Source organism: Neolamprologus brichardi, chromosome 12 (genome assembly GCF_056152115.1).
Source record: "Neolamprologus brichardi isolate AB-2024 chromosome 12, ASM5615211v1, whole genome shotgun sequence".
Taxonomy (NCBI): Eukaryota; Metazoa; Chordata; class Actinopteri; order Cichliformes; family Cichlidae; genus Neolamprologus; species Neolamprologus brichardi.
In genome coordinates, this window is record NC_142115.1 from 1566745 (window position 1) to 1588879 (window position 22135).

The following is a 22135-nucleotide window of genomic DNA, read 5'->3' on the forward strand; positions in this document are numbered from 1 at the left end:
TCAAAGCCACAGACTCACACACATCTCAGTAAACCATCAAAGCCTAATCACTAACAAATATCATAACCTCTTTTTTTGTTTTTATTTTTGTTTCTTTTCCAAGTTCAGATAAATGTTTGTTTAACTTTTTTTTTCAAGACTCAAGTTTTTATTTATATTGCAGTGAAACAAAGTGTCCTTCACATCTAGTTTTGGTTAACTATGAGAAACTTGGTGTCTACATTTTTCCCGTCTGAGATCAGGTTGAAAAAACCTTAAAGAAAAACAAGTCTGTTCTCTGTTTAAAAGAACCTTTAAAGCCAGGAAGTATCCTGGGTACACAGATGAGCATGAGTACCAGTGCAGAAAAGGAAATGATAAAAGAAGACAAACAGGACCCACAGAATTCCAATATCCACTCGCCACTGGTTTCCTTGAAACCTTGTAATCAATCTTTCCCCCCATTTTAATTCAGTTTTAAGTTAATGTAAATTATTTTGTGGGTTCTAAAGTAATGAATTGTTCCAAAAGTGTTTGTTGAAACATTGTAACTACTGAGCACATCTTATTCCACACTATTGTTTCATGCTTGTTTTTGACAAACCTTGATCTGTTACCTGGAGGACTCTGATAGAAATCCTGTTTTGTGTGTGTCTGTGTGTGTGTGTGTGTGTGTGTCATATAAAACCCTTGATGATCAAAGCGGCTGAAACAATAGGAAACTAACACTGCACGAGGATTATCAGAAACAAGGCACAAAACCTGAATACTACTGTGCATCTAATCACACTCAATTCAGTTCACAACAACAGACTATGTGTCAGGTGCAGCAATATTAGAGAGAAAACCCAAAGTAATGCGATCCTGTCTGAGCAGCACTTGATGGCGAGTGGAAGGCAAAGCTTTTTTATAAAAGAACTAAAAGTACAGACCAAAGTTACTGACATGTAGGAGTGGCAGTGGATTTATCACAGCTGTTTCTACGTCATGATATTTTCAATTAAGGTTAGTGGGACTTATAAAACATTATAAACATTAGAAAACAGGGAGCTGGCACTCCAAAAAAACACATATGAAGAGAATAACTTGAACTGGGAAAAAAAAGAGACAACAACAACTCTGAGAAAGTCAACAAACTTTAAACTGTTTTTAATCCGTTTTGATTGGTGAAATGTGAAAAATGCTCTGTTAGCTTTTATACATTTACACTTTTGTTGTCCCTCTTCCAACTGTTAAGGACACATTTTTACTTTCAAACTCTGCAGTGGCTTTGCGCTATTTACATAAACAGAGACTTTAAATGGTTGGTTGTAATAACATTGTTTTTGAGTGAGGTTAAATACGCCAAGTGACATACGTTTTAACGAGCTGCCAACAAAAACACGTCGGGTAATATTAAATGTTATTAATTAATGATTAAATAAAACGTAGGTTAATTATTCGCATGAAGAAATGTTTCTCTGGTACGGTGGCTGGTAGCCTTTCAGCTAGCTAACCGCTTTTTCACACACACAGACTTTGTAGAGAGACCATCAGAGGGCGCTGTAACCCCGAATTTATTCCTCGCCCTTCCGTCTCCGCAGGATGGCAGCAGACCTTTAACTGGTGGGCAGGTCACTTTGCTCCTCCAAACAACAAAAACGCTAATGTTTAATTACAACAACGCGTAGTACACTCAGAGAAACGAAACACATTTGGATCAGTGAACTCACCACACGCTAGGACAGTTTATTGTGAGCGCACAGTGTCCTCAACACGTTTCCTTTTGTTTTTCAATTTTCGAGTAGCTAGCTAGCTAGCAGCAGAAACTGATAAAAGCCCCATTTTTAGTTTGAAATAGACCCGAGAGTCCCTACCCGAAGTCTGCTCGGCACAGGCCCGTCCACCCAGCCGCCTCCTCGGTCATGCTGGTTGTCACGGTTGCTACAGAAACGCTAAACTACTGTGAACTGATTACATTAAGCTCGCACTGCAGTGACTTGTGGCCACCATGAATGTTGGTGTTTTTAATTACCAAGCTGTACCAAGCTACATTAGTGCACCTTACAGCTGAGGGGACAGTGACTTTACTGGGCGAGCCTGGACCTTCGAGGCCCGAAGCCCGACGCTGACTCAGCGAATGTTAAACGTCTCTGGTTACTAACCGAACAGCTGTCCGGTAACTATGATTAGCATTATCATGCTAGTTTTCGTCTTGTCGTGGTAAACGCTGGCCTTCAATTTTACCAGAGACCAGAAAAGGGCGGTTACGAAACTCCATGTCCCACAATTCCTTCAGACCAATAAGGCACGCTTGTTACGTAATATCTGTTGTGTGTTTGTGCTGCTTTCGCGTTATGTCGGAAAAACCACAATGCAAAATATTAACTAAACAAATCAGCAACAATGCTGAACAATCTAACGCTGAATAGTAATGAAAATAAAACGATTTATCTGTTTTCAATTAGATTTAAAATAGATTTCATAATAAAGAGTTCTCACCTCATACTGTGCTTTGGTATGTGTGAGAAAATAGTGATGTCTAATGTTTTCATCATGAAATAAACACACATAAGTAATTAATTTTGATTTGTTCAAAGGTCTAACAAAAACTAAGTTATTTGAATTATTTAATGAGCATAGTGAAGACGATTTATTTCAGTTATTTAATTATTTGCTTAGGAAACCAACTTTTGGGGCGTATTCTACCAAATCTGTGTCAGGCTTATGTTCTGGATGTTTTTCAAATTAGTAAAATGACCAGGAAGTATCTAAATAACTTGACAAAAGCTGGTCAAATTCTCTAAATGCCTGGAAAAGTTGATTTAGTGCTTCCTTTCTTGTGTTATTTTAGCAAGGATACACAGGACAACCCTTTACAAGAGAAGGAGATAATGCACTTGTGGCCTTTTCAGTCATATCTGCTGGGTTTCCTGTCACATAAGAAACAGGATTGTAATCTTGAACAGCCATTTCATTTCACTTTTGTAACTGCTAGCCAATATGTCAGTGTTTTCACAGTTTGAATTTTCATTTTTTTGTAACTCTTTCCAATAAATATTTCTGAAATACTCAGAATGTTTTTGAGACCCTAAATATCTATTACAGAACTGGTTAAAAAAAGATTGAAGTAGCACATAATGTGTTAGTAACTGTGCTTGGGCAACCGGACAGATGGACCTGGAGTAACACGTCAATGTTTAAGTTGAGTCAAGCCTAACTACAGACAATCCAGCAACAGTCAGTTATCAATCACTTGGTTTCTCTGAGAATTATACTTCAAGAGGAGTTTAATCAGACATTCCTCCTCCCATCAGACACACATTTTGGAAGCTGGTAGGTGAAAAATTCATTTTCTTGTAGGTTTTACTTTCTGAAAACTATGACTTTACCTACTCTGCTCAGTTCCAACTCCACTCCTGAACTTTACTAGGATAGCTTAGCTATTTATCTTATACTGGGCCTTAGTACAGCATCCTCTCTTAATCAGCTGTTTATTTCCTTTCCTCCTTCCTTCTGATCGGCTGGCCCTAAAAATAAAACTTGTGGTAGGTGGGCTTCTGTTTACAGTTGGAGCTGTTTGCCTGATATGCCCATATTAGGGAGACCTGCTATCATCATAAAGTGTCTAAATTAGAAATAAAACTTCCTGAAACTGCGTGTTTAGAGCAGTGTAGAGTTTTGCTTCTCAGATCTACACTGACTTCATCACTTGAGCATCTGAAACTACACCTACTAATGTAAAGAAATAATAAATCACAGATATGAAAAAATATTGTGTCGTTATTATGTGAAAGGATTTCAGTCATAAATATAAGATGATGTGACATTTTGCATAGAAGCCTTTGTCCAAGACTCCCATCACCACTAATTGGTGTAAGAAGCTGCTGTCCACCACCCTCCTCGAGATCCTCAAACGCACCATCGGTGGGGGGTGTGGATCCAGCTATTCCTTGCTGGCTGGAAGCAGGAGGGTCAAAGCATGGGTCCGCGGTTCGAGTACTGAGTCAGTCAAGCTAAACACGGCGACCAAAGCAGCGCCAGCTTCACTTTAGCCCGAACCGCCAGTGCTGTCATCCTGCCCCTTCACCCCCACGCGCGTGGTTCTTTCTCCGCGGCGCGAAGGGGCGACGTCGGACTCGAGCTGACTCGGGTTCAGTCCATGCAGGAGGATGGAGATACAGAAGAGGGCGACTGGGTTCGACTACCCGGAGGGAAACGACGCCAAGCCAGTAAACGGTAGGCAAACCTGACGTGGAACAGCCGCCTTCGCGTCCGCACACGAGCACACGTAGCCCGGCTGCTGCTGTCCCGGGCACGCTGCTCACCTCAAAACATGAGCGCGTGGCTGTGTGATCAGCGCCTCATCGCCGCTGCTGCACGAGCCTTTCACGTGCACCGCAGCCTTTCTGAAGCGGCGCTGATGAAAACACGCAAGTTTAAAAAAAGGAGCCGCGTGAATTTATTTTTATTAGAGTCGGAGACGTTGGTAACGAAGTTAGCAGTGTAGCACGGATGAGTTTGTTTTACTGGTGGACGTGACTTAATCGTGTGTGTGTGTGTGTGTGTGTGAGACACACAGAGAGAGAGATGGCGCTGGGCTCGCTGGGAACTGAGGTCGGAATGTTTTTATTTGGAGGTGGTCAGTCAGGCTCGGGAAGATCGTAAAAGGTGAACTTTTGAACTTGGAGAATGCCCCGAAGCCTTTAGTCCTTTAAGTCCTCAAAATCCGGCACTTCACAGGATGGCAAAAAGGCCATAACAGAGGATGCGGAGGTCCACCCCCCTCCTGCACCGGTCCCGCTGACTTTGTTTACAGTGGCACGGTGCTGCTGGAAAGGCTTCTTATTCAGTGTGCCTGATACTCGTTTCTAATATCGTGTGATACTGACCAGCTCCAGGCTCACACTAAGCCCACAATGCCTTGCAGCAGACTGTCCCAGGCGCCAGTCCCATATCGTGCCCCCATGCGGGTGGCTGAAGATTTATTGACATTTCCAAGATTAAAATTCCTTTAACCCTGCCAGCCCTGAGGACACTCGACGTGACTTATGGATATTGGGGTGGACTTTGTGTTCTGATCCACTTAATAAGTCTCATTATGAAGATTTAAGACTGTTTAAGAAGCACATTAGATTGAAATGTCCCCCTAAGAATTTCCCTTAGATTTCTTAATTTAATAGTAAAATTAATGCATACATTTTTTAGGCTTAGTTTCATTTTAATACTGAAATTATTTCGTGAATGTACCCACAATTATTTATTCATTTTGATTAAACAGGAATAGTTTAATATTTTTTAAAGTATGTTTTGTGGTGGGGACCACTGCTTGAGTTGTTTCAGGCGTTGCAGCAATAATCAACAGAATAATCAATCATGACGACAACAGCCTGAGCAGTTCTCCAGATTAAATCATTTTAATTTTTCAATTGTAGCATAAAAACACGAGTAAACAAATACACCCAAAAAAATAAAAAGTATTTTGTAAAACGTTTTGAAATCATTTAGGCTCGTTGATACTTCTGTAAATAATGTTTTCCCTGCATATTGTTAGAATATGTCTCGTCAAAATGTTTATTTCTTAATTCAGTAATACTGGTCTTAAAATTCAGGATATGGCAGGAATTTCTAAACGCCACACACGACTGAAGGAAACGAATAAACACTTAAAATGCACAGATAACCGATTATTCCACGTTTCTGTGGTGGTCAAACACAAAACCTGATGATTAAAAATGAACGTTCAGCCTTCAGCTGTCGTTCACACTGTAACTGTGAAACAAACTACTTAATATTTACCCCTGAGTCAGTATCTTTAAAAAGACTGATAGCAGCTGATTCAATGGTCAGTGTTATCTTTGCAAACAAAACGGCTTATTTATCATTGCTAATTGTTTGCAGAGTAGAAACAGAAATGATAAACAGGAGTAAATACATGAAAATAAAGTAACTGAGTATTTGTAACAGTATTTTACTGTTGATGTCACGCAGCATCAGCTCGTTTATCCACACATCCCTACTTTCTCGTTTCATTTCAGATTTGATCTTGAAAGTGACACTTTGATACTTTTTCATCAAAAGATGTTTAGCAGAGTAAATATTGTTGTTTACTTTACTGTGACTTTATTTAGTAAAGTAATAGAAACCACTTTGAGATTTTAATCAAGTACTTCCAACACACACACACACACACACACACACACACACACACACACACACACACACACACACACACACACACACACAGGTGAAGTAGACTGGCATGAACTGGTTGAAACAAAGTGCTTTGTCAGCCTCTGCTCTGCTGGTACATTTGTTGTGTTTTTCCCTTGGGGCAGAGTGAAGGGGGTAGCTGGCAGTGGGTGGGACAGGATACAAACACCACCCCCACCATCCCACCCCCGATTCTTGAATGAGCCGGGAGTACAGTAGAGGAGCGTGGGGGTGGAGTGGAGTGTGGGGGTGACAGGAATGTAGATGTGATCCATCATGTTGTGTTTTTTCTTTCTTAAGAACACTTCCTCTGCTGCCACAATATCAGTGTTAGCATCAGCACACACACACACACACACACACACACACACGTGTTTTCATTCAGGTTAATCAAGAGAAAAACAAGAATCATTGCAGCGCCTTCAGCATCATTCGGTCAAGCCTTTTTTGAGCACACTCCCCACCAGGTGGTGTCGTGCTTGTTGTGTTGTTTAAAGAAAGAAAAAGATAAATGTATCAAAGAGTGATAATACAAAACAAATATCATGTATGTTTCCATTTATAATGAAAAGCTCATTTTCCTCTGTGGATGACAGACTTCACTGTAAACTGAAGCTCAGTTTTCATGAAGCAGGAAAATAATTTTCTCTGTTCGACTCGTGAAAAGCCTCGAGTGTTTTACTCTGTGGCTGTGAGTATTTTAACATTAGATGGTGAGCGTCCATATGGACGTCTGTTTTGTGACGGTGTGGACTCGCCCATATTGACTTAACATCACAGCGCACACATGCATACCAGCCGGTGGTTTATAAAGAAGTGTAGCAAGAACGACTGCTTGGCTGTGGAGTCTGCAGTGGAGGGTAACCAAAGCATCAGGTCTCTCACAGGTTCTGCAAGTTTTAACAAAGGAAGATGTGTCATCAGAAGATCCTGTAAGTGCTGCAATAAATGCACATCGCTGCAGTGAAAAACAAATAAAGCAACTGGCTTTATAATGTGACGCTGGTATAGATCAGGTTCATCACACAGGCCTGTGCTTAGACAGATTTCTAATACAAAAACCTGCAAAAATGTCCTGTTGTAATTTCATTACAAGTACATGTTTGGTTTTTAAAGTATATATTTGTTGTTAAACATTCAGAATCTGTATTTATATTTATATATTTTTATTTTCTTTATATGTCTGTGATCACTGTGATCGTGCCCTCAGTCGTGTCCTACGTAGAAATATCTCTAGATTTCCAGGTTTTCCTGTCTCGCTGCTGTGTCTCTCCTGATAACATGATAAGACTTTACTAACAACATCAGGATCTGTTTGCTCTTTCATGATGATCCCACATACTGAGAGGACATCTGGCCTGATTGGTTTAACCTTCTATTTAGATGTCAGAGGTCATTACGGCTAATCTCAATTTGATTCTTGACCCGAGACAGCATGCGTGGAGTAATCTGATTACATCTTCTGCAAAATGTTTAATATAACTCAACTTTTTTCACCTTTACAGGGAAACATTCACCTCCCTGATTTCACGTTAAGATGAGAGAAACTATTAAAGACAAGTTAGTGAAAGCGGTGAAAGCTGCGTCCTCATCAGGTCTAAACGCTGCAGTTCCCGCATGCTGATGGTGCTGTTTCCAGGCAACACATATTGCGGGTCAGCTGGTGATGGATGGGATAAAAGACAAATAATGAGAAGATTAATTAACACCATTTTAAAGGAACTAAAAGAACATGTTGGATGGATTAATTTAATTTTTGGTTTGTTTCCCTGCAACAAGTGAAATATTTTAGTTTGGTGCTCAATTATTTCCATTTGCTTTCAGGCCCTTAAAAAGATCTTGTCTCATAAAATCTTGATAAAATATTTTCCCACTTCCCTGTGATGGTCTAAGCCTTCTCCACGTCACTTTGCTATTTTCAGTTCACAAACACTTGCAGGGTTTTTCGCCCTGAGCTCTGAATCTTCTCCTAAAGTTCTGCTTGTTGTTTTCTTGTTGTGTGTGCTGGGATGGACGTGTCGGGGGAGGTGGCGGATGAGTGCTATGGGAACGGCGGCCAGGGATGTTGCTCTTGAAGCATTAATGGCCCTGGTCTCTGCTGACCTCACCGTAACCCAGGAAAGTATTTACAACCTTCACTTGATCCATGAGGTATGGGGCTGCTCTCACAGAAGTTTGCTGCCTTGATCCTGGCATAGGCCGAGCATCTAACAGCTGCTAATGAGCTGCGGGGGAGGATGACGAGGGAGGGCATAGCATGCTGCTGCGAACCATATTTTGAGAGGGAATGTATTACAGTAAGTATAATTGGTCTGAGGCTGTTGGCAGTGCTTTTGGCGAGCTTCTGTTGTTTTTGACACGAAGCCTGGGCCAAAGGCTGTAAATGGCTTCAATTTGAGTTTGAATTTGGGTGGAAGATGAGTTTATAGGCAGCTGTAAAACACTGAACTTGGTATGCAGAGTAGGGATCCTGTAAAGCTGCAGTACTGAAGGATGCAGTTGTCTGGGAAGTTATAAAAGAGCAGCTGAGGAACTGCAATATTTCCATTTTAAAGGGGAAAATAGGGGCTTCTGTTGCCACTCACTGCAGCTAGGTGTCACTTACTGGGATATCTGAATCAAAGATGTGCCTAAAGCAGCCGGTGACACCCTGGAAGTCTTTAGGGGAATATGGGTATTTCCTAACTGGTTGGAAGGTGTTTGCTGGAGGTTGCAAGCTGTCACTGGGTGAAACTAGTTGCAAACAGTGTGCTGCAAAAACCTTGTGTTCTCATTTCCAGCAGGTTGCTGTTTTCATCTGTAGTTCGCATAATAGATCACGACTTGTCTACAAATGCTTGCTAATAAATCAGCATTAGTGAAAGTTTTTTTTAGCGTACAGATTTCTGGAGAGGTCCTCACAAACTGTGGGATAAAGTTTCTGTCCAAACTAAGTAGCAGAGGCATTACAGAATTAATAAGAGGCTTTGGTAAGGTTAGCTATGAGCTATATTTACCTGACAGCAAGAAAAAGAAACATAAGGTTTTCCACATTATCCTGTTACAGGAATTCTAGGTTCCAACCCAACGGTCCATGCAGCAGGTTAGGCAGCTCTGTCTTTGTCAGGAGAAGAACAGGGAGAACAGTTTTCCCCACAAACAAAGCAGAGCTGGGTTTAGTGTCTCTAACAAGTCTTCATCCCACCAGAAAAATCTAAGAACGCTTCTTTACAGTTGTTTCAGGAGGAGTCTGGTTTTACAGGTGCAGCACAAACCTGAGGGAAAATGTTCCAGCCTCCAGAAAGTTCTACAGAATTCCAGCTGCAGCTTGGGTAATTGGAACGTCAACAAATGGTGAAGCCTAGTTATGCTAGTCCTAAAAAAAGATGGATCAGTGTTCAACTTTTAGCCGTTTTCCACTAGTATCCACTGGGCTTAGCTCCGCTGACTCGACTTGACTTTTAGGTTTTACCTGATACCAGGTACGTTTTTAATACCTACTCTGCCAAAATCCCAAGCCATCTGATTGGCCAGTTAGTGGTGTCACTCTTGAGTCCTGCACAAAACCAGTATTTTTGAAACCCAGCAAGCAGTGAAATGGTTCTCCAAAACCAACACTGTGGTCCAGCGACGGTGTGCAGTCCTGTACCAACAGTTTAGAAGCAGGTATATCATCGCCTTGATGTCCGCCATTGTTGTGTGGTTTGTGTTGCATTGACATTTTGGGACGTTCAGCTGAATCTGATTAGCCGAGTGGGTACTAGTGGAAAAAATTGGAATTGGTCTTCAAGTTTGATCCCTTACCTGATACCTCGCATTGACGAACTCTTGGAAAGGGTGATGAGAAGCTGTGGGCCCAGCACCAGAGACAAGGAAGGTGATGGCCTTCAAACTCCTTTTTGGACTGTTTCATAATAATAATAATGGATTGGATTTATATAGCACTTTTCAAGGCACCCAAAGCGCTTTACAATGCCATTATTCATTCACTCTCGCATTCACACACTGGTGGAGGCAGCTACGGTTGTAGCCACAGCTGCCCTGGGGCAGACTGACAGAAGCGAGGCTGCCATATTGCGCCATCGGCCCCTCTGGCCACCAGTAGGCAGTAGGGTAAAGTGTCTTGCCACAGGACACAACGACCAGGACAGAGAGCCCGGGAATCGAACCGGCGACCTTCCGGTTACAGATACGTTTCCCAACCCCCTGAGCCACAGTCGCCCCGTTTCAGTTCAAGTTGCAGCAACCTTTCAGCATCTCATGGACCAGGTGTTGATGGATCTGTGTTCTCCACCTCAGATTTTCTGGCTTCACGAGCAGTCCTAATGAATAATCAGACACAGAGCCAGGTGGAGTACCTTGAATATGAGGTTGGACATGGACAAGTCAAGACTTTAAGTGGAGAAAGTGGAAGTCATTCATGCAGACCCAGTGCCCACAACAAAGAGGAAGGTGCTGGCTTTTGTAGAACTAGTTGGGTGGAACAGTAAGTTTATTCCCTACTTTGCAGAAAGGGCAGCACCTCCCTGGGTTCGAACCACCAAGTTTTTGATTAGTACCTGACCTGAGACTCCTAAACTGCAGCCACCCCGTTCTCTTCTTTTTTCTCTAAACAGCTCAGTAGTCCCCCCATGCTGGGAGTACTGGTCATAGGTGACTGGCAGTGGAACCATAGTCGTGTGAAGCTCAGCACAGGACACTGATTGTTTCACAGTCAACAGACAAGATACACACAGAGCTCTGTGCACATCGTCAGGGAAATGCTAAACGGTGACTCTTCTCATTACTTAGCACACGTGTTGAGTAAATGCTGCCTGTTTGGACACTTCAAGCTGGTGGTTATGAACGGACTCAAGAATGCGTCTGTAGTAATGGAAATATTCTGAATGCAGTAACTTCCTGCTTCGCTTGTGTGAAACATTAAAGCAGTATTCACATGCAGAACGTACATAAAATATGTAAGTTATTTCTTGTTAGATATTATTTTCACTCCTGAAATTGATGAATTTACTGCATTTTTTCGAACTTAAAAGGGAACTAATGAAGAAAAACTTTACTCTTTGGCAGGACATTAACTCTGCTGCTACAGAAGTTTTATTTATTCAGGACAAAGTAAGAATTGATTTTATTTTATTGATTATCATTCAAATATCTCAGTGAATACAGAACAAAGATCTACAACAAAGCAAGTAAGCATGAGACAAGGCTAATCAAAAGGTATTGGCTGAAGCATTTGCTTATTACGCTTTAACAAAAGATCTTTTTGCTTACAGCTCCTGTACACAGGGCTCGAAGCAAAGAATAAAACAAAGCAAAAACAGACAAACAAACAAACAAACTTTCCACCTTAGATACGTAACTACATCAAAGCAAAACAGTCAAGAGTTTCAGTTTGATTATTTTTGCTCTTTTCATTCTTGATTTATATATTTTTCTAATACTCTATTTTTAAACATATCTTTAAACAAGGAAAATGAACTACACCTTTTTAAATCACTGTCATAACTATTCCACAGGTTAACTCCTCTAACAGAAACACATCTCTGCTTTATATTTGTCCTCAGCTTGTTTTTTTAAAGAAATCTGTTCCCCTTAAGTCATATTGACTCTCTCTGACTTTGAACAGCTTCTGAGTACTGCGGCAAAGCAAGTTATTTTGTGCTTTATACATTATCTGTGCCATTTTATATTCAACTAAATCATAAAATTTCAGGGTATTCAGATTAATGAACAAAATGTTAGTTGGTTCTATATAGTTTGATTGATTTATAATTCTTATAGCTCTTTTTTGTAACTTGAAAATAGGAAGAGTGTTTGTTTTATATGCATTACCCCATATCTCCAGACAGTGAGTCATATATGGAAGCAACAGAGTACAATAGAGTGTGTACAATGATTTTTTTGTTCAGGACATGCTTTGTTTTATAAAGAATAGCAATGGTTTTTGACATTTTTGTTTTCACATGGTTTATATGAGACTTCCAACTCAGCTTATCATCAATTATCACTCCAAGAAATTTATTTTCATTCACTCTTTCAATTTCAATTCCATTAACCCTGATTGATGATACATTTTTGAGATACATTTTTCATTTGTCTAGTACCAAAAAATTTTGTTTTCTTTATATTTAATGATAACTTATTTACATCAAACCAGTTTTTTAATATAGTTAACTCCTTTTCCGCTGTAGTCAGAAGCTGAAGGCTGAAAAAGGCCAGTTTCCCAGCTAAAACTCTTTTTTTGTCATTTTAACATTAATTACGAGCCTGCACCAAATCCTGATTAATGTTGTTCCTGTTTCGGCCTTTCTTGAGAATACTGTAAAATGTTCTTAATGAAGAAGTTTTAGCTTTTTCATTCCTGCTTTAAACTCATTTTATTGCTGTTCAGCCTGATTTTCTACCTGTAAATCAGCTAATGCTGATGGATTGGGACACATGAGCAAACTTAACAGTTGCAGGCTTTGGTTTTGTTCAGGGGGGCGTCGGCGCTGCAGCAGTGGCGGTGTTGAAATGTTCTGTCAGTTAACAGACAGACGACCACCGCAGCCAACTAACGTGATGTTTATAGGTTTAGTTTCGAGCTGGTGTAACCGGACAATATCGCCTCATTTTTAGTGTAAAAACGTGAAAGTGCGACACATGTGGAGCATCTGTACAGTGCACACTGAACCTTGTGGCTCCATAAGCAGACTCAGCTGTTTCTGCTGTTTTGTGAGATGATTATTATCAGATGGCTGCTGCAGGGCTTCGTCCGCACAGTGCTTGTACACTCACCGGCTGTATGAGGCAGTAAAACTAACCCCTGGTATGATGAAAGGGAAGTTGCTCCTTTGAGCATGTCAGCCAGCAGTGATGGTGCTCCCCCCCCCGCCCTCTGACCACAGCCTGACCCCCAGCGTGACCGCCGTCGGGATTACCACAGATAAACACAACGTTCCCCAGCTTCACGTGGATGAACGCTCTATGAAACGTTTATCCCGCTGTTTCATGTCTAAAGTGGGTAATCGATTCAGTCTAATCATATATTGATGAATAATAATAAAAATATATCAAATGATAACATGAAGTGGAAAAATACACACAGTTCAAAATAAGCCTGTTTCTGCACGTCTGTCCTCACCTTGACGTTAATGCTCGTTGGCTCCTGTGCAGACGCCCTGTCGAACAGAACCAGTCTGCTTTTTCTTCTCAGACCTTTGACATCAAATTTTTTCAGCCAGTTCTCTCAGAGATGCTTGTGTGGGGAAGATCTGACTGTATCCTCCATGTCTGAAACACTCGGACCAGCCCGTGCGGCACCAGTAACCATGCCACCTTTACCGTCACCTTTCTCCCCGATTCTGATGTTCTTTTTGAATTTCAGCAACCCCGTGTCTGTCTTTATTCTTTAAACTCGGGTCCTCTACCAGAGGCCTGGGAGCTTGAGCGTCCTGCACAGCATCTTTGCTCTTCCCAGGATTGCGCTCTTCTGGACAGAGATCTCGGTTGTCCTCTCTGGGATCTGCTGGAGCCACTCTCCGAGTTTGGGAGTCACTATCCCAAGAGCTCCTATCCCCCCTTCAGCTTACATCTTCTCCAGCTCCTCTCTCAGAACTTTGTGTTTCTCCAACTTCTCATGTTCCCTTTTCCTGAAATTGCCATCACTTGGTAAAAGTACGTCTATTACTACAACCTTCCTCCTCTGCTTGTCTACTAATACTGTGTGGGGTTGATTAGTCATCACCGCTTTGTCCATGTGTACCTGGAGGTACTACAGGACCTTAGCTGGTCACTCTCAACCATCCAAGTGGGCACTTTGACCTCGAGACATCAAGACCATACTCAGCACAGATGTTCCTCTATGCTATGCCAGCCACTCAGCTACAGCATTATGTCTGCCCTGCCTGCCAGCTTCTTGCACCGTGCTGTGATGAGCTGCATTTTCTCAGGGCCATCTTTGGTCTTGCACGGTGTGTTGTGGCGAATCCACTTAGCCAAAAAAATGGATCGGACATCAGTTGTAGAAACGATAGTCTTTATATAAGGCTTCAAAAAGGGGAATGTACAACAAATAAACTTCTCGACATCAGAGCAACATATAATGGCTTCCCAAAACTTTCTTCTTGCTAGCTAAAAACCCAGAGTAACTTTCGTCTACCACAAAGGATTCTGGGAAACGTAGTTTTCTAATAAAATACCTGTTGCTGCTCCCCTTTAGCATAATATTAAATCTATAATTAACAGCTCTCACTAAACATGTGACTAACACTTAAATCACTTACAAAATAACCAAAATGCTGTTATCAAACAATAAACTGCAATAAAGTTACAACATCGTGTGGTCGACCCCAGCCGCTATCGGTCTTGTGCTTAGAGGTTTTTCCTGTGCTGCCATGCTTGGTGCCTCCAGCGTGGCTGGTGCATGCCGTGCAAAGGCCTGAGCTTCTGTGGCGACAGGCGCTCTTCTTTTTCGAGTTTCAGTTTTCGAGTTATTCACCAAACTGTTGTGGTCATCTTCCTGATGTGCTTCTGGATCTTGTTTCATTCTGGATCGTGCTTCTGACACTCACTGGTCCTTCCTGGGGTTTAGAATAGAGGCTCAAGGTGTTGAGCTCGGAGGGAGACCCTTCATACCTGATAAAGAGCTTTCTTATGTGTTTTAAGGCAATAAGATTACAGATATACAGCAACTATGTATATTAAAAAATCTATGTCAGTACGAAAGAGCTTACATAATATCACACCTACACAAAATGCTATTATGGTCTGTTCTACACATGAAAAGTCAAACATTTGTGGAAACTCCTAAAATATCTGGATGTTAACAGATCTATAGCCTGTGCAGGGCTCTTCTAGCTCTTCTAGCTTTCAAAGCAGAGACTGTTACATTAAAATGCTGCTGGTATCTTCAAACTGTGCAGTCAGGCGTGGAGGGGAATCTGCTCTCCATCATTTCAGCCAAAGCATGTGCTGAGAAGTTGAGGGGCACTGGGACAGCAGCATCACACGGTCACGGAGAAGCAGCAGAGGACAGAGTCGATGCTCCTGTGTGCTGTGTTACACAACAAGGTCAAGGGTCATGTGTAGAGGTCAAAGGGATGACCGCCAAGCAGCCTGTGAAGGCAGCCCTTGAGTTCCTTAACAATCTGTCAAATCTAATGGAGCAGTGAGCGCTCAGAGTCTGTCGGACTGAAAAATTACTGATTGTTTTTTGAATGGCTGTGTTTGATGAAGAGTTTTACCTGTGGGGAAAAGTACGACGGACTTTTGGATCAGGTTTTTATTTAATAAAAAAAACTATGAAAGCATCCTATTTATAACTCTGTCTGCCTTCACTCTTTATTTACCGGAGTTAATAGAGGCCGCCCGGTCTTCTTTGGTAAGTTTAGTTCATTTATTTTATATTTACTGTGGAAAAAACACGATTCTTCAAGATTATAATGAAGTGAAAACTGATATTCACCATGAACAAAACATCAGTAACAATCAGTGTGAAATATGAACTCTAATAACTGTACAAAGTTTGTTGACTTGTGCTGTCAGTTTTCCATATATTGTCACTTTTAACTGTCCAGGTGTGTTTGTGTAGATACTGAAGCAGTGCTGTCCACCTGGAGACAGAGCCCCACCTTGCTCCGCTCACACGGCCACGGCGTTTTCATTTTGAACTTCCTTCGGTGGCTGTAGCTGCCTTAGACTGTCCTTCGCTGCTGTTTGTGGGGGAAGTGATTGGTTGAAGCTGGGTGTCGGTGGGCAACCTGATGTCAATGAAGCCCCAAGTAGATGAGCACACGGGTCTTCCTGGAACTCCTGGCAAGCCCGGTGTTTCTGCTGGTGTTTGGCACATGGTTCTTGGTGAATTATGAAGCTGTTGGTAACAGAAATGTCCAGGAAATAATGGTAAACTGTAATGTACCGCTTCCTGGTTTTCCTGTGGACTGAGTGGCTCCTCAGCATCAGGCCTGATGTGTCCACTTCTCCCATGTAGTGGTTTGCTCAAGACAAACTTTATCCTTCATCCATGTCACTTTCCTTCTGTCTTTCACTTTTTCTGTCAATTGACAGTAAAAATGGTTCTTCACACCTGCCTCTCGCTGCTCTGTGTGTAGGGCTGCCACGATTAGTCGACTATCAAAATCGTCGACGACTGATTTAATAGTCGACGCGTCGTTTGAAGCTTTGTAAGATCCCAAAAGACGCAGGAATAAGTAGTAGGATTTAAGAGTGTAATAACGGACTGAAACAGAAGATGGCAGCACTGCATGTACAAGGATGCCAGCTGCCGTTAAACCCCGAAGAAGAAGAAGCTGCGTCCCAGAATTCAGGAACCGCTTTCTCCTGTGCCCACATTTGTAGGCCGATTACGTTACAGCAACACGACGAAGACGGTCCACATTCGAAGACTCCGACAAATGCGCCCTTCATTTCCCCAGATTTGAAGGATGGTTCGGGTGTATACTTCGTGGCCCAAACTATCCCAGAATTCATAGCGCGGCCCTGCTCAGTTTCCAACAATGGCGGCAGCTAGTTAGTTTTAATATTACTCTTATTATTCTTTCTGGTCACAAAATAAATGTTTAACATATTTTCAGGCGAGAATGTAGCTGTGTAAACCTCAAATATCTGCTCAGTTTATCAAGACTTAGATCCTCCCACGCCGATCGGCGCATCGGGTGACAAGAGAACGCCATCGAACTCGGTCTATCGCGGCAGTTGTTGCTTCATCCCATGACAGTTCGACTGAACGTAAATCTTCAAGGAAAGTCCTCCTCCATGTTATTTTAGGTCTTCCTCGCCGTCTCTTTCCATTCTTCGGGTTCCACAGAACCGCGACACGGGCAGGTCTCGGGTAGCCGAAGGATGTGACCGGCAAATCTGAACCGACGCTTGGTGACTTGGACATGCAGCGGCTCTACTCCCGCACGGCGATATACTTCTTCATTGGTAACGCGATCCCGATATGTGATCTTGAGCAGCCGTCGAAGACAACGTTGTTGGAAGACGTCAAGATGGCGGTTGATCTTTGCAGTTGATTTCCAAGTCTCCGCTGCATACAGTGCCGTCGGTATAACGATGGTCTTCAGGAGCCGCAACTTGGTTGATAAAGGCAGTACGGTGGTCATCCATATAGGTCGTAATCGTTGAAAGGCCCATGCTTTCCCAATTCTGCACTTAACGTCATGCTCCACGTCCCCGTCACTGCTAAAAGTGCAACCCAGGTACATGAACCTGTCCACCTCTTCTAGCTGCTGCTGCTGCTTCACAGTAACCGCTGTGAGTTTATCAAGACACCACATATTTTCAAAAGCGCTCCGACGTTTTCGGAGACGTCTGTTAGCCACTAGCTCGATAGCTAGCCGGGGGCTAGGCTAACTAGAGCCGTGAGAACACCGGACTCCCGGTAAATCGTTTTCAAACCCACCACCGTCTTTCACTACTCAGGTTAAACATGATATATAAGTCACTTAGATAACTTAAAATGTTATTGTTTGGCTTTTTGTAGTATTTTATTTGTTCCTGAGTGAATCGGTTTGGCTGAGATTAAAGTTATAGTTTTTACACAGCTGAATAAACATCAAGCAGACAGCTGATTATCAGAAGTGTGAGATGCTCGAGAATTTACTCCGGTGTCCTGTTATATTTTAGATAGCAAGGAGTTTATTAAACTTCACCGAAACAATCTGCAAATTTCATTAAAATTTAATAAACTATCATCTTGTCTTTATTTTTAGTTAGCACAGACCTTAAACACTTAAAGCTGTAAGCTAATGATAGTTATATAAGAGCAGATGCTGCTGGTGCAATAAGCTGTACGTTTTACCCAGGTCCAGTTTACTTTGGTGATTTGGACGATTCCATCTCACAGCTGTTGTTTTTTTCCTTTATCTCCTGTACAGGCAAACGCATCTATTTATCGTTTCAGGTAGTAGTGTTACACAACATTTTCAGATCTAATAGAAATAAAATGAGTGTTTCGTAATTCATTCAATTTATTGTCTTTATTTATAACTGACATTATTGTTTCATTCTATTAGAGAATCTGACAAGAAAAAGGCAAAATTGTAAAAATCCATCGTGCTTTATTAGCTGCTTCGGTGAAAAACAAATCAACAATGCAAAAAAAAAAACCCATATCAAAACAAACTGGAAAACAGTTATTCATCACTTGCTTGCTTCAATACAACACTTGGGCACATATATGCGGACGTTTCATGGCTGTTTTGATCTCGCTCTCTCTCTTAACCGATCAAACTGGCTGTGGTAGCAGCTTTAAACCCAGGCTGATAGAGGGCCCAGTCTGGATCACATTCCAGCATTTTGTCGGCTGGTTTTCCTACAAAACACAACAAACATTAGCCCGCAAAGCCACAGTGAACAAAGCAGCATAGCGCAACGAATTCAATTCAAATCAATATAAGACTTATTTGTAACCTACATCAACAATTATGTTATGATAAATTACGTAATAACTACAACAGAAGTCTTACCTTTGTGGAAAAGCTTGGAGCAGACTCACATGTGAGCTGGAGAGTTCTGGAAGGTTATATTTGGTCTTCGAATGGCTGCAATGCCATCCGTCGCCTCTTTGTTACTTTGGAAACGTGGCTTAAACAATTTCTCTTCCACGACGTAATCCGATAAAAACCGATCTCTTTACCCGCCGGCTTCCCGTGGCTGTCATGCGACCGGCTGTTGCAGTTAATAATACAACAGCTTCTTGACATTTTTTTCTGTTTCTTTTTATCGCTGTGTGACTGTTTTCTTGTGAAAGCCTGCCTAGTACCGCTTGCCACTTTTCCCAGAATCCTTTGCAGTTTTAACGACACATTTTTGAGCTCTATTGTTGTATTTATGTAGACTGGGGAGATGCTGGGAAGCAATCATTTTGCTTTATGTAGAGCACAAGCTTAAGTGTTCATTAAGGTGTTTGTCACAGATATAAAATAAGCTCAGAGATTAAGCAGGTGTTAAACACAGGGTGCTAGTTTATGTAAAACTTGTAGTTTGTTGCTGTTTTGGTTTACGTGCTGAAAATGGTTTTATTTGTGTTCATGTGTTAAACTTGTACATAGTTAAACTTGTATGGATCAAATAATGTTGAATTCTGGATTTGTGAGCAATGAAATTTGAAATAAGGGGAACAGGACAAGCTCGTGTTCGAGCAGACGCATTCTGTACACATAGACATGAAAACGTGATGATTCTGAAGGTTTGTTTTTTCTCTTGTTGTTTCAGTTATATTTGCATGCTTGAAATAAAAATCTATCTATATAAATTTTAAATTTCATTATTCTTATTATTTTTTTAATTCCAACAGTAAATAGTTTTGTCACTTGTCATTAAGTGTGATTAAAGTGCCAAAGGAAGTCTCCACAGCTGGCCTGTGCAGAGCTCATTAAAGACACTTGAAGCACTACTTTGGTAATTCTCCTGTTTCAGTAACCCGGCCTTTTCACTGTCACTTTTGCAAACATGATGATGAACCTGGAGAAGTGTTCACCTTTGCTGACCGAGGCTAAAACACCTTCATTTGATCGTACTTTGCTTTCTGCAGGGACAGGTTTGAGGGCTCATGCTTCTTTCTGATGCTGATGTTTATGGACTAGAATTTAATACATACCTGCACTCTGGATGTGTCGGGATGATACTTCAGTCTGAAGCCTGGAACACCTGGGGATCGAACCACAGACCTTCCACACCTCCCATCATGTACATCCTGCTTGTTCATTAGTGCTGCACGGTCGAATGATGCTCTCCTGTCTCCTTTTAGCCAGCAGGCATGTGAATATGAAGTTTATGATCAGAGATGGGCAGTAACGCGTTACTGTAATCCGATTACTTTTTTCAAGTAACGAGTAAAGTAAGGGATTACTATTGCAAAAACGGTAATTAGATCAACAATTAGATCAACAGATCAACAATGGATCATATATCGAGTGCAGAGAGAGTATGAGCGTGCAGCGTTTAAAGCGTGGAAGTACTGACCTTACTTTGAGTTTGATTCCATAAAAAGTGACAAAAACATTAGTGTCCGTTGTGCGTGGGAAGAAAACTTCTTTTTACAGAGAAAAAAACCCTAAACTTCCAAACAAGCACCGAGTAGCTACGACGTAATGGGAAACTCACAGAGAAACTCGCGGATTCTTCCACTGACCGCTGCACACCTGCACCAGGGTAACCCTCCGCCTACCCCACTCCTGCTTTACAGGTGAAAATAGAGCAACAGGACCGCTAGTCTTTGACTTTATTTATTTTCTGCTGTGTTTTACTTGCATCTATTTGAAAGACTGAGTGTAAACACACAAAATATTTTATTTTATGTGCTGGAATGTGCAGAAAATAGGTTTAAATGTTAAACTAATTTCTTCCAGTCAGAGAATGTTGCAGATAATTAAATGTTTGCTTGATGCATAAAGTTAAAAGATTAAAACTAATAAAACAAGTTTTAAAAAGAGACTTTTCCATTTGATTACATTTTGTATGATGATTATGCAGAAAAAGTAGAATTGGGCTGAAAGATCTATCACTTTATCACCTATTCAGGTTGTAAATCGTGTTTTTAAAAAGTAACTAAGTCATTAAGTAATTAATTACTTTTGAAAATAAGTAATCAGTAAAGTAACGGGATTACTTTTTAGGGGAAGTAATCAGTAATTAGTTACTGATTACTTTTTTCAAGTAACTTGACCAACACTGTTTATGACTATTCTGAATCTGCCTTATGGTTCCTAAAAAGTAGCGTCTGTAGACCTGCAAGCTGAATGTTTGTACTCTTAATTTCTTAAGTTCATGATATGTTTGATGAAACGCTCGTTTTAACATGTTTACTACAGGTTTTCTATTAAGTTTACAAACAGATTCAACAGGCTGCACGCACTGGAAGTACCTTTGACCCAGTGAATGTACAGTGAGACTTAATGAGCGGCCAGCTGGATGGGATGGTTCCAGTAAGCAGCGCGGCTAAAGCCAGGTGGTCGTATAACAGTGACAGCGTCTCGCCTCTCCGCTTGGTTATAACCCATCTGCTCCTTCAAGGCTGTCTAAGGCAAGCTGAAACTCCTTACTGTTATGCATGGGTGTCTCTGCTGGAGGTGGGGTGGGAGATCAAGTGGTGCCCACGGGGTAAAGCAATCCTCTCTACTCTGACCTCTCAGCAAGCGCAGGATTCATTATGTCCTGCTGTTGTGGAGTGAAAACAATGGTCTATCTGTGGTCGGCACTTCCTCTCATCCATCTTGTAGTCAGGGTGGCTGATTGATTAAGCAGAGAGCCGTCGTCACACAACCCACAACTGTATTGTTCATGTACATACCAAACGAGACGGTCATAACCTCGTCATAGCAACGTGCTCTTATAATAAAGTAAATGTCCTGTAATCTTAGTTGTAGCGTCCTCAGTGAGTGAACCCATCACTCAGCTCAGCCTGCGATACTGAGAGGAAGCAAGGTTTCATGAAATGGGTAAAATTACTACTGGATACTGTCTGATATCTGTCAGCAGGATGATACAGTTTTAATCTGCTGACAATTTAGAGTCAGTGTTGGAGTTAGGGTTAGGTTTATATCTACCTGTGTGTATGGGATTTTCACCTCTTTGGAGTGTCCACGTTCCAAAACGTATAGAAGTGCATGTATGTAAGTGCACACTTGATTAAACGGGAGCATCTTCTCATTTCTGAAACTACATTTGTTTAACATTTGGCTGAAATGGAGCCGAACCTCGAGTGTTCCTGCAGCAGCCTGTAGATCTTTTGGGCGTTATTTCCGTGTCTCTATTCTGAGCGCACGGAAAAAAACATTTTGCAAGTACAAATGTTGCATTTTGAGGAGAAAATGATTTAGAGTGAAGAAAAGTTTAATTTGAGCGAACAAAATTCATTGCTGCGTGCAGGAAATGTTCAGTGTTTGCTTTTATCCACACAGTAACAGCCCCTCTCGCTCAGTTGTTGCTCTCAATAGAATAGAATGAGATGAACAGAACAACATACAATACAAGTAATAAG

At 41.5% G+C, this 22135-nt stretch overlaps 1 protein-coding gene across 1 annotated transcript in view; it reads left to right on the forward strand.

The window, feature by feature from the left end:
* The first annotated feature begins 3931 nt into the window (after nt 1–3931).
* nr6a1a (nuclear receptor subfamily 6, group A, member 1a) overlaps nt 3932–22135 on the forward strand; it is a 124972-nt gene continuing 106768 nt past the window's right edge. Inside the window, exon 1 of the mRNA XM_087848869.1 lies at nt 3932–4197. Within this exon, the coding sequence (XP_087704995.1) occupies nt 4131–4197 (67 nt within the window). The 5' untranslated portion in view covers nt 3932–4130. The remainder of the gene's footprint in view (nt 4198–22135) is intronic.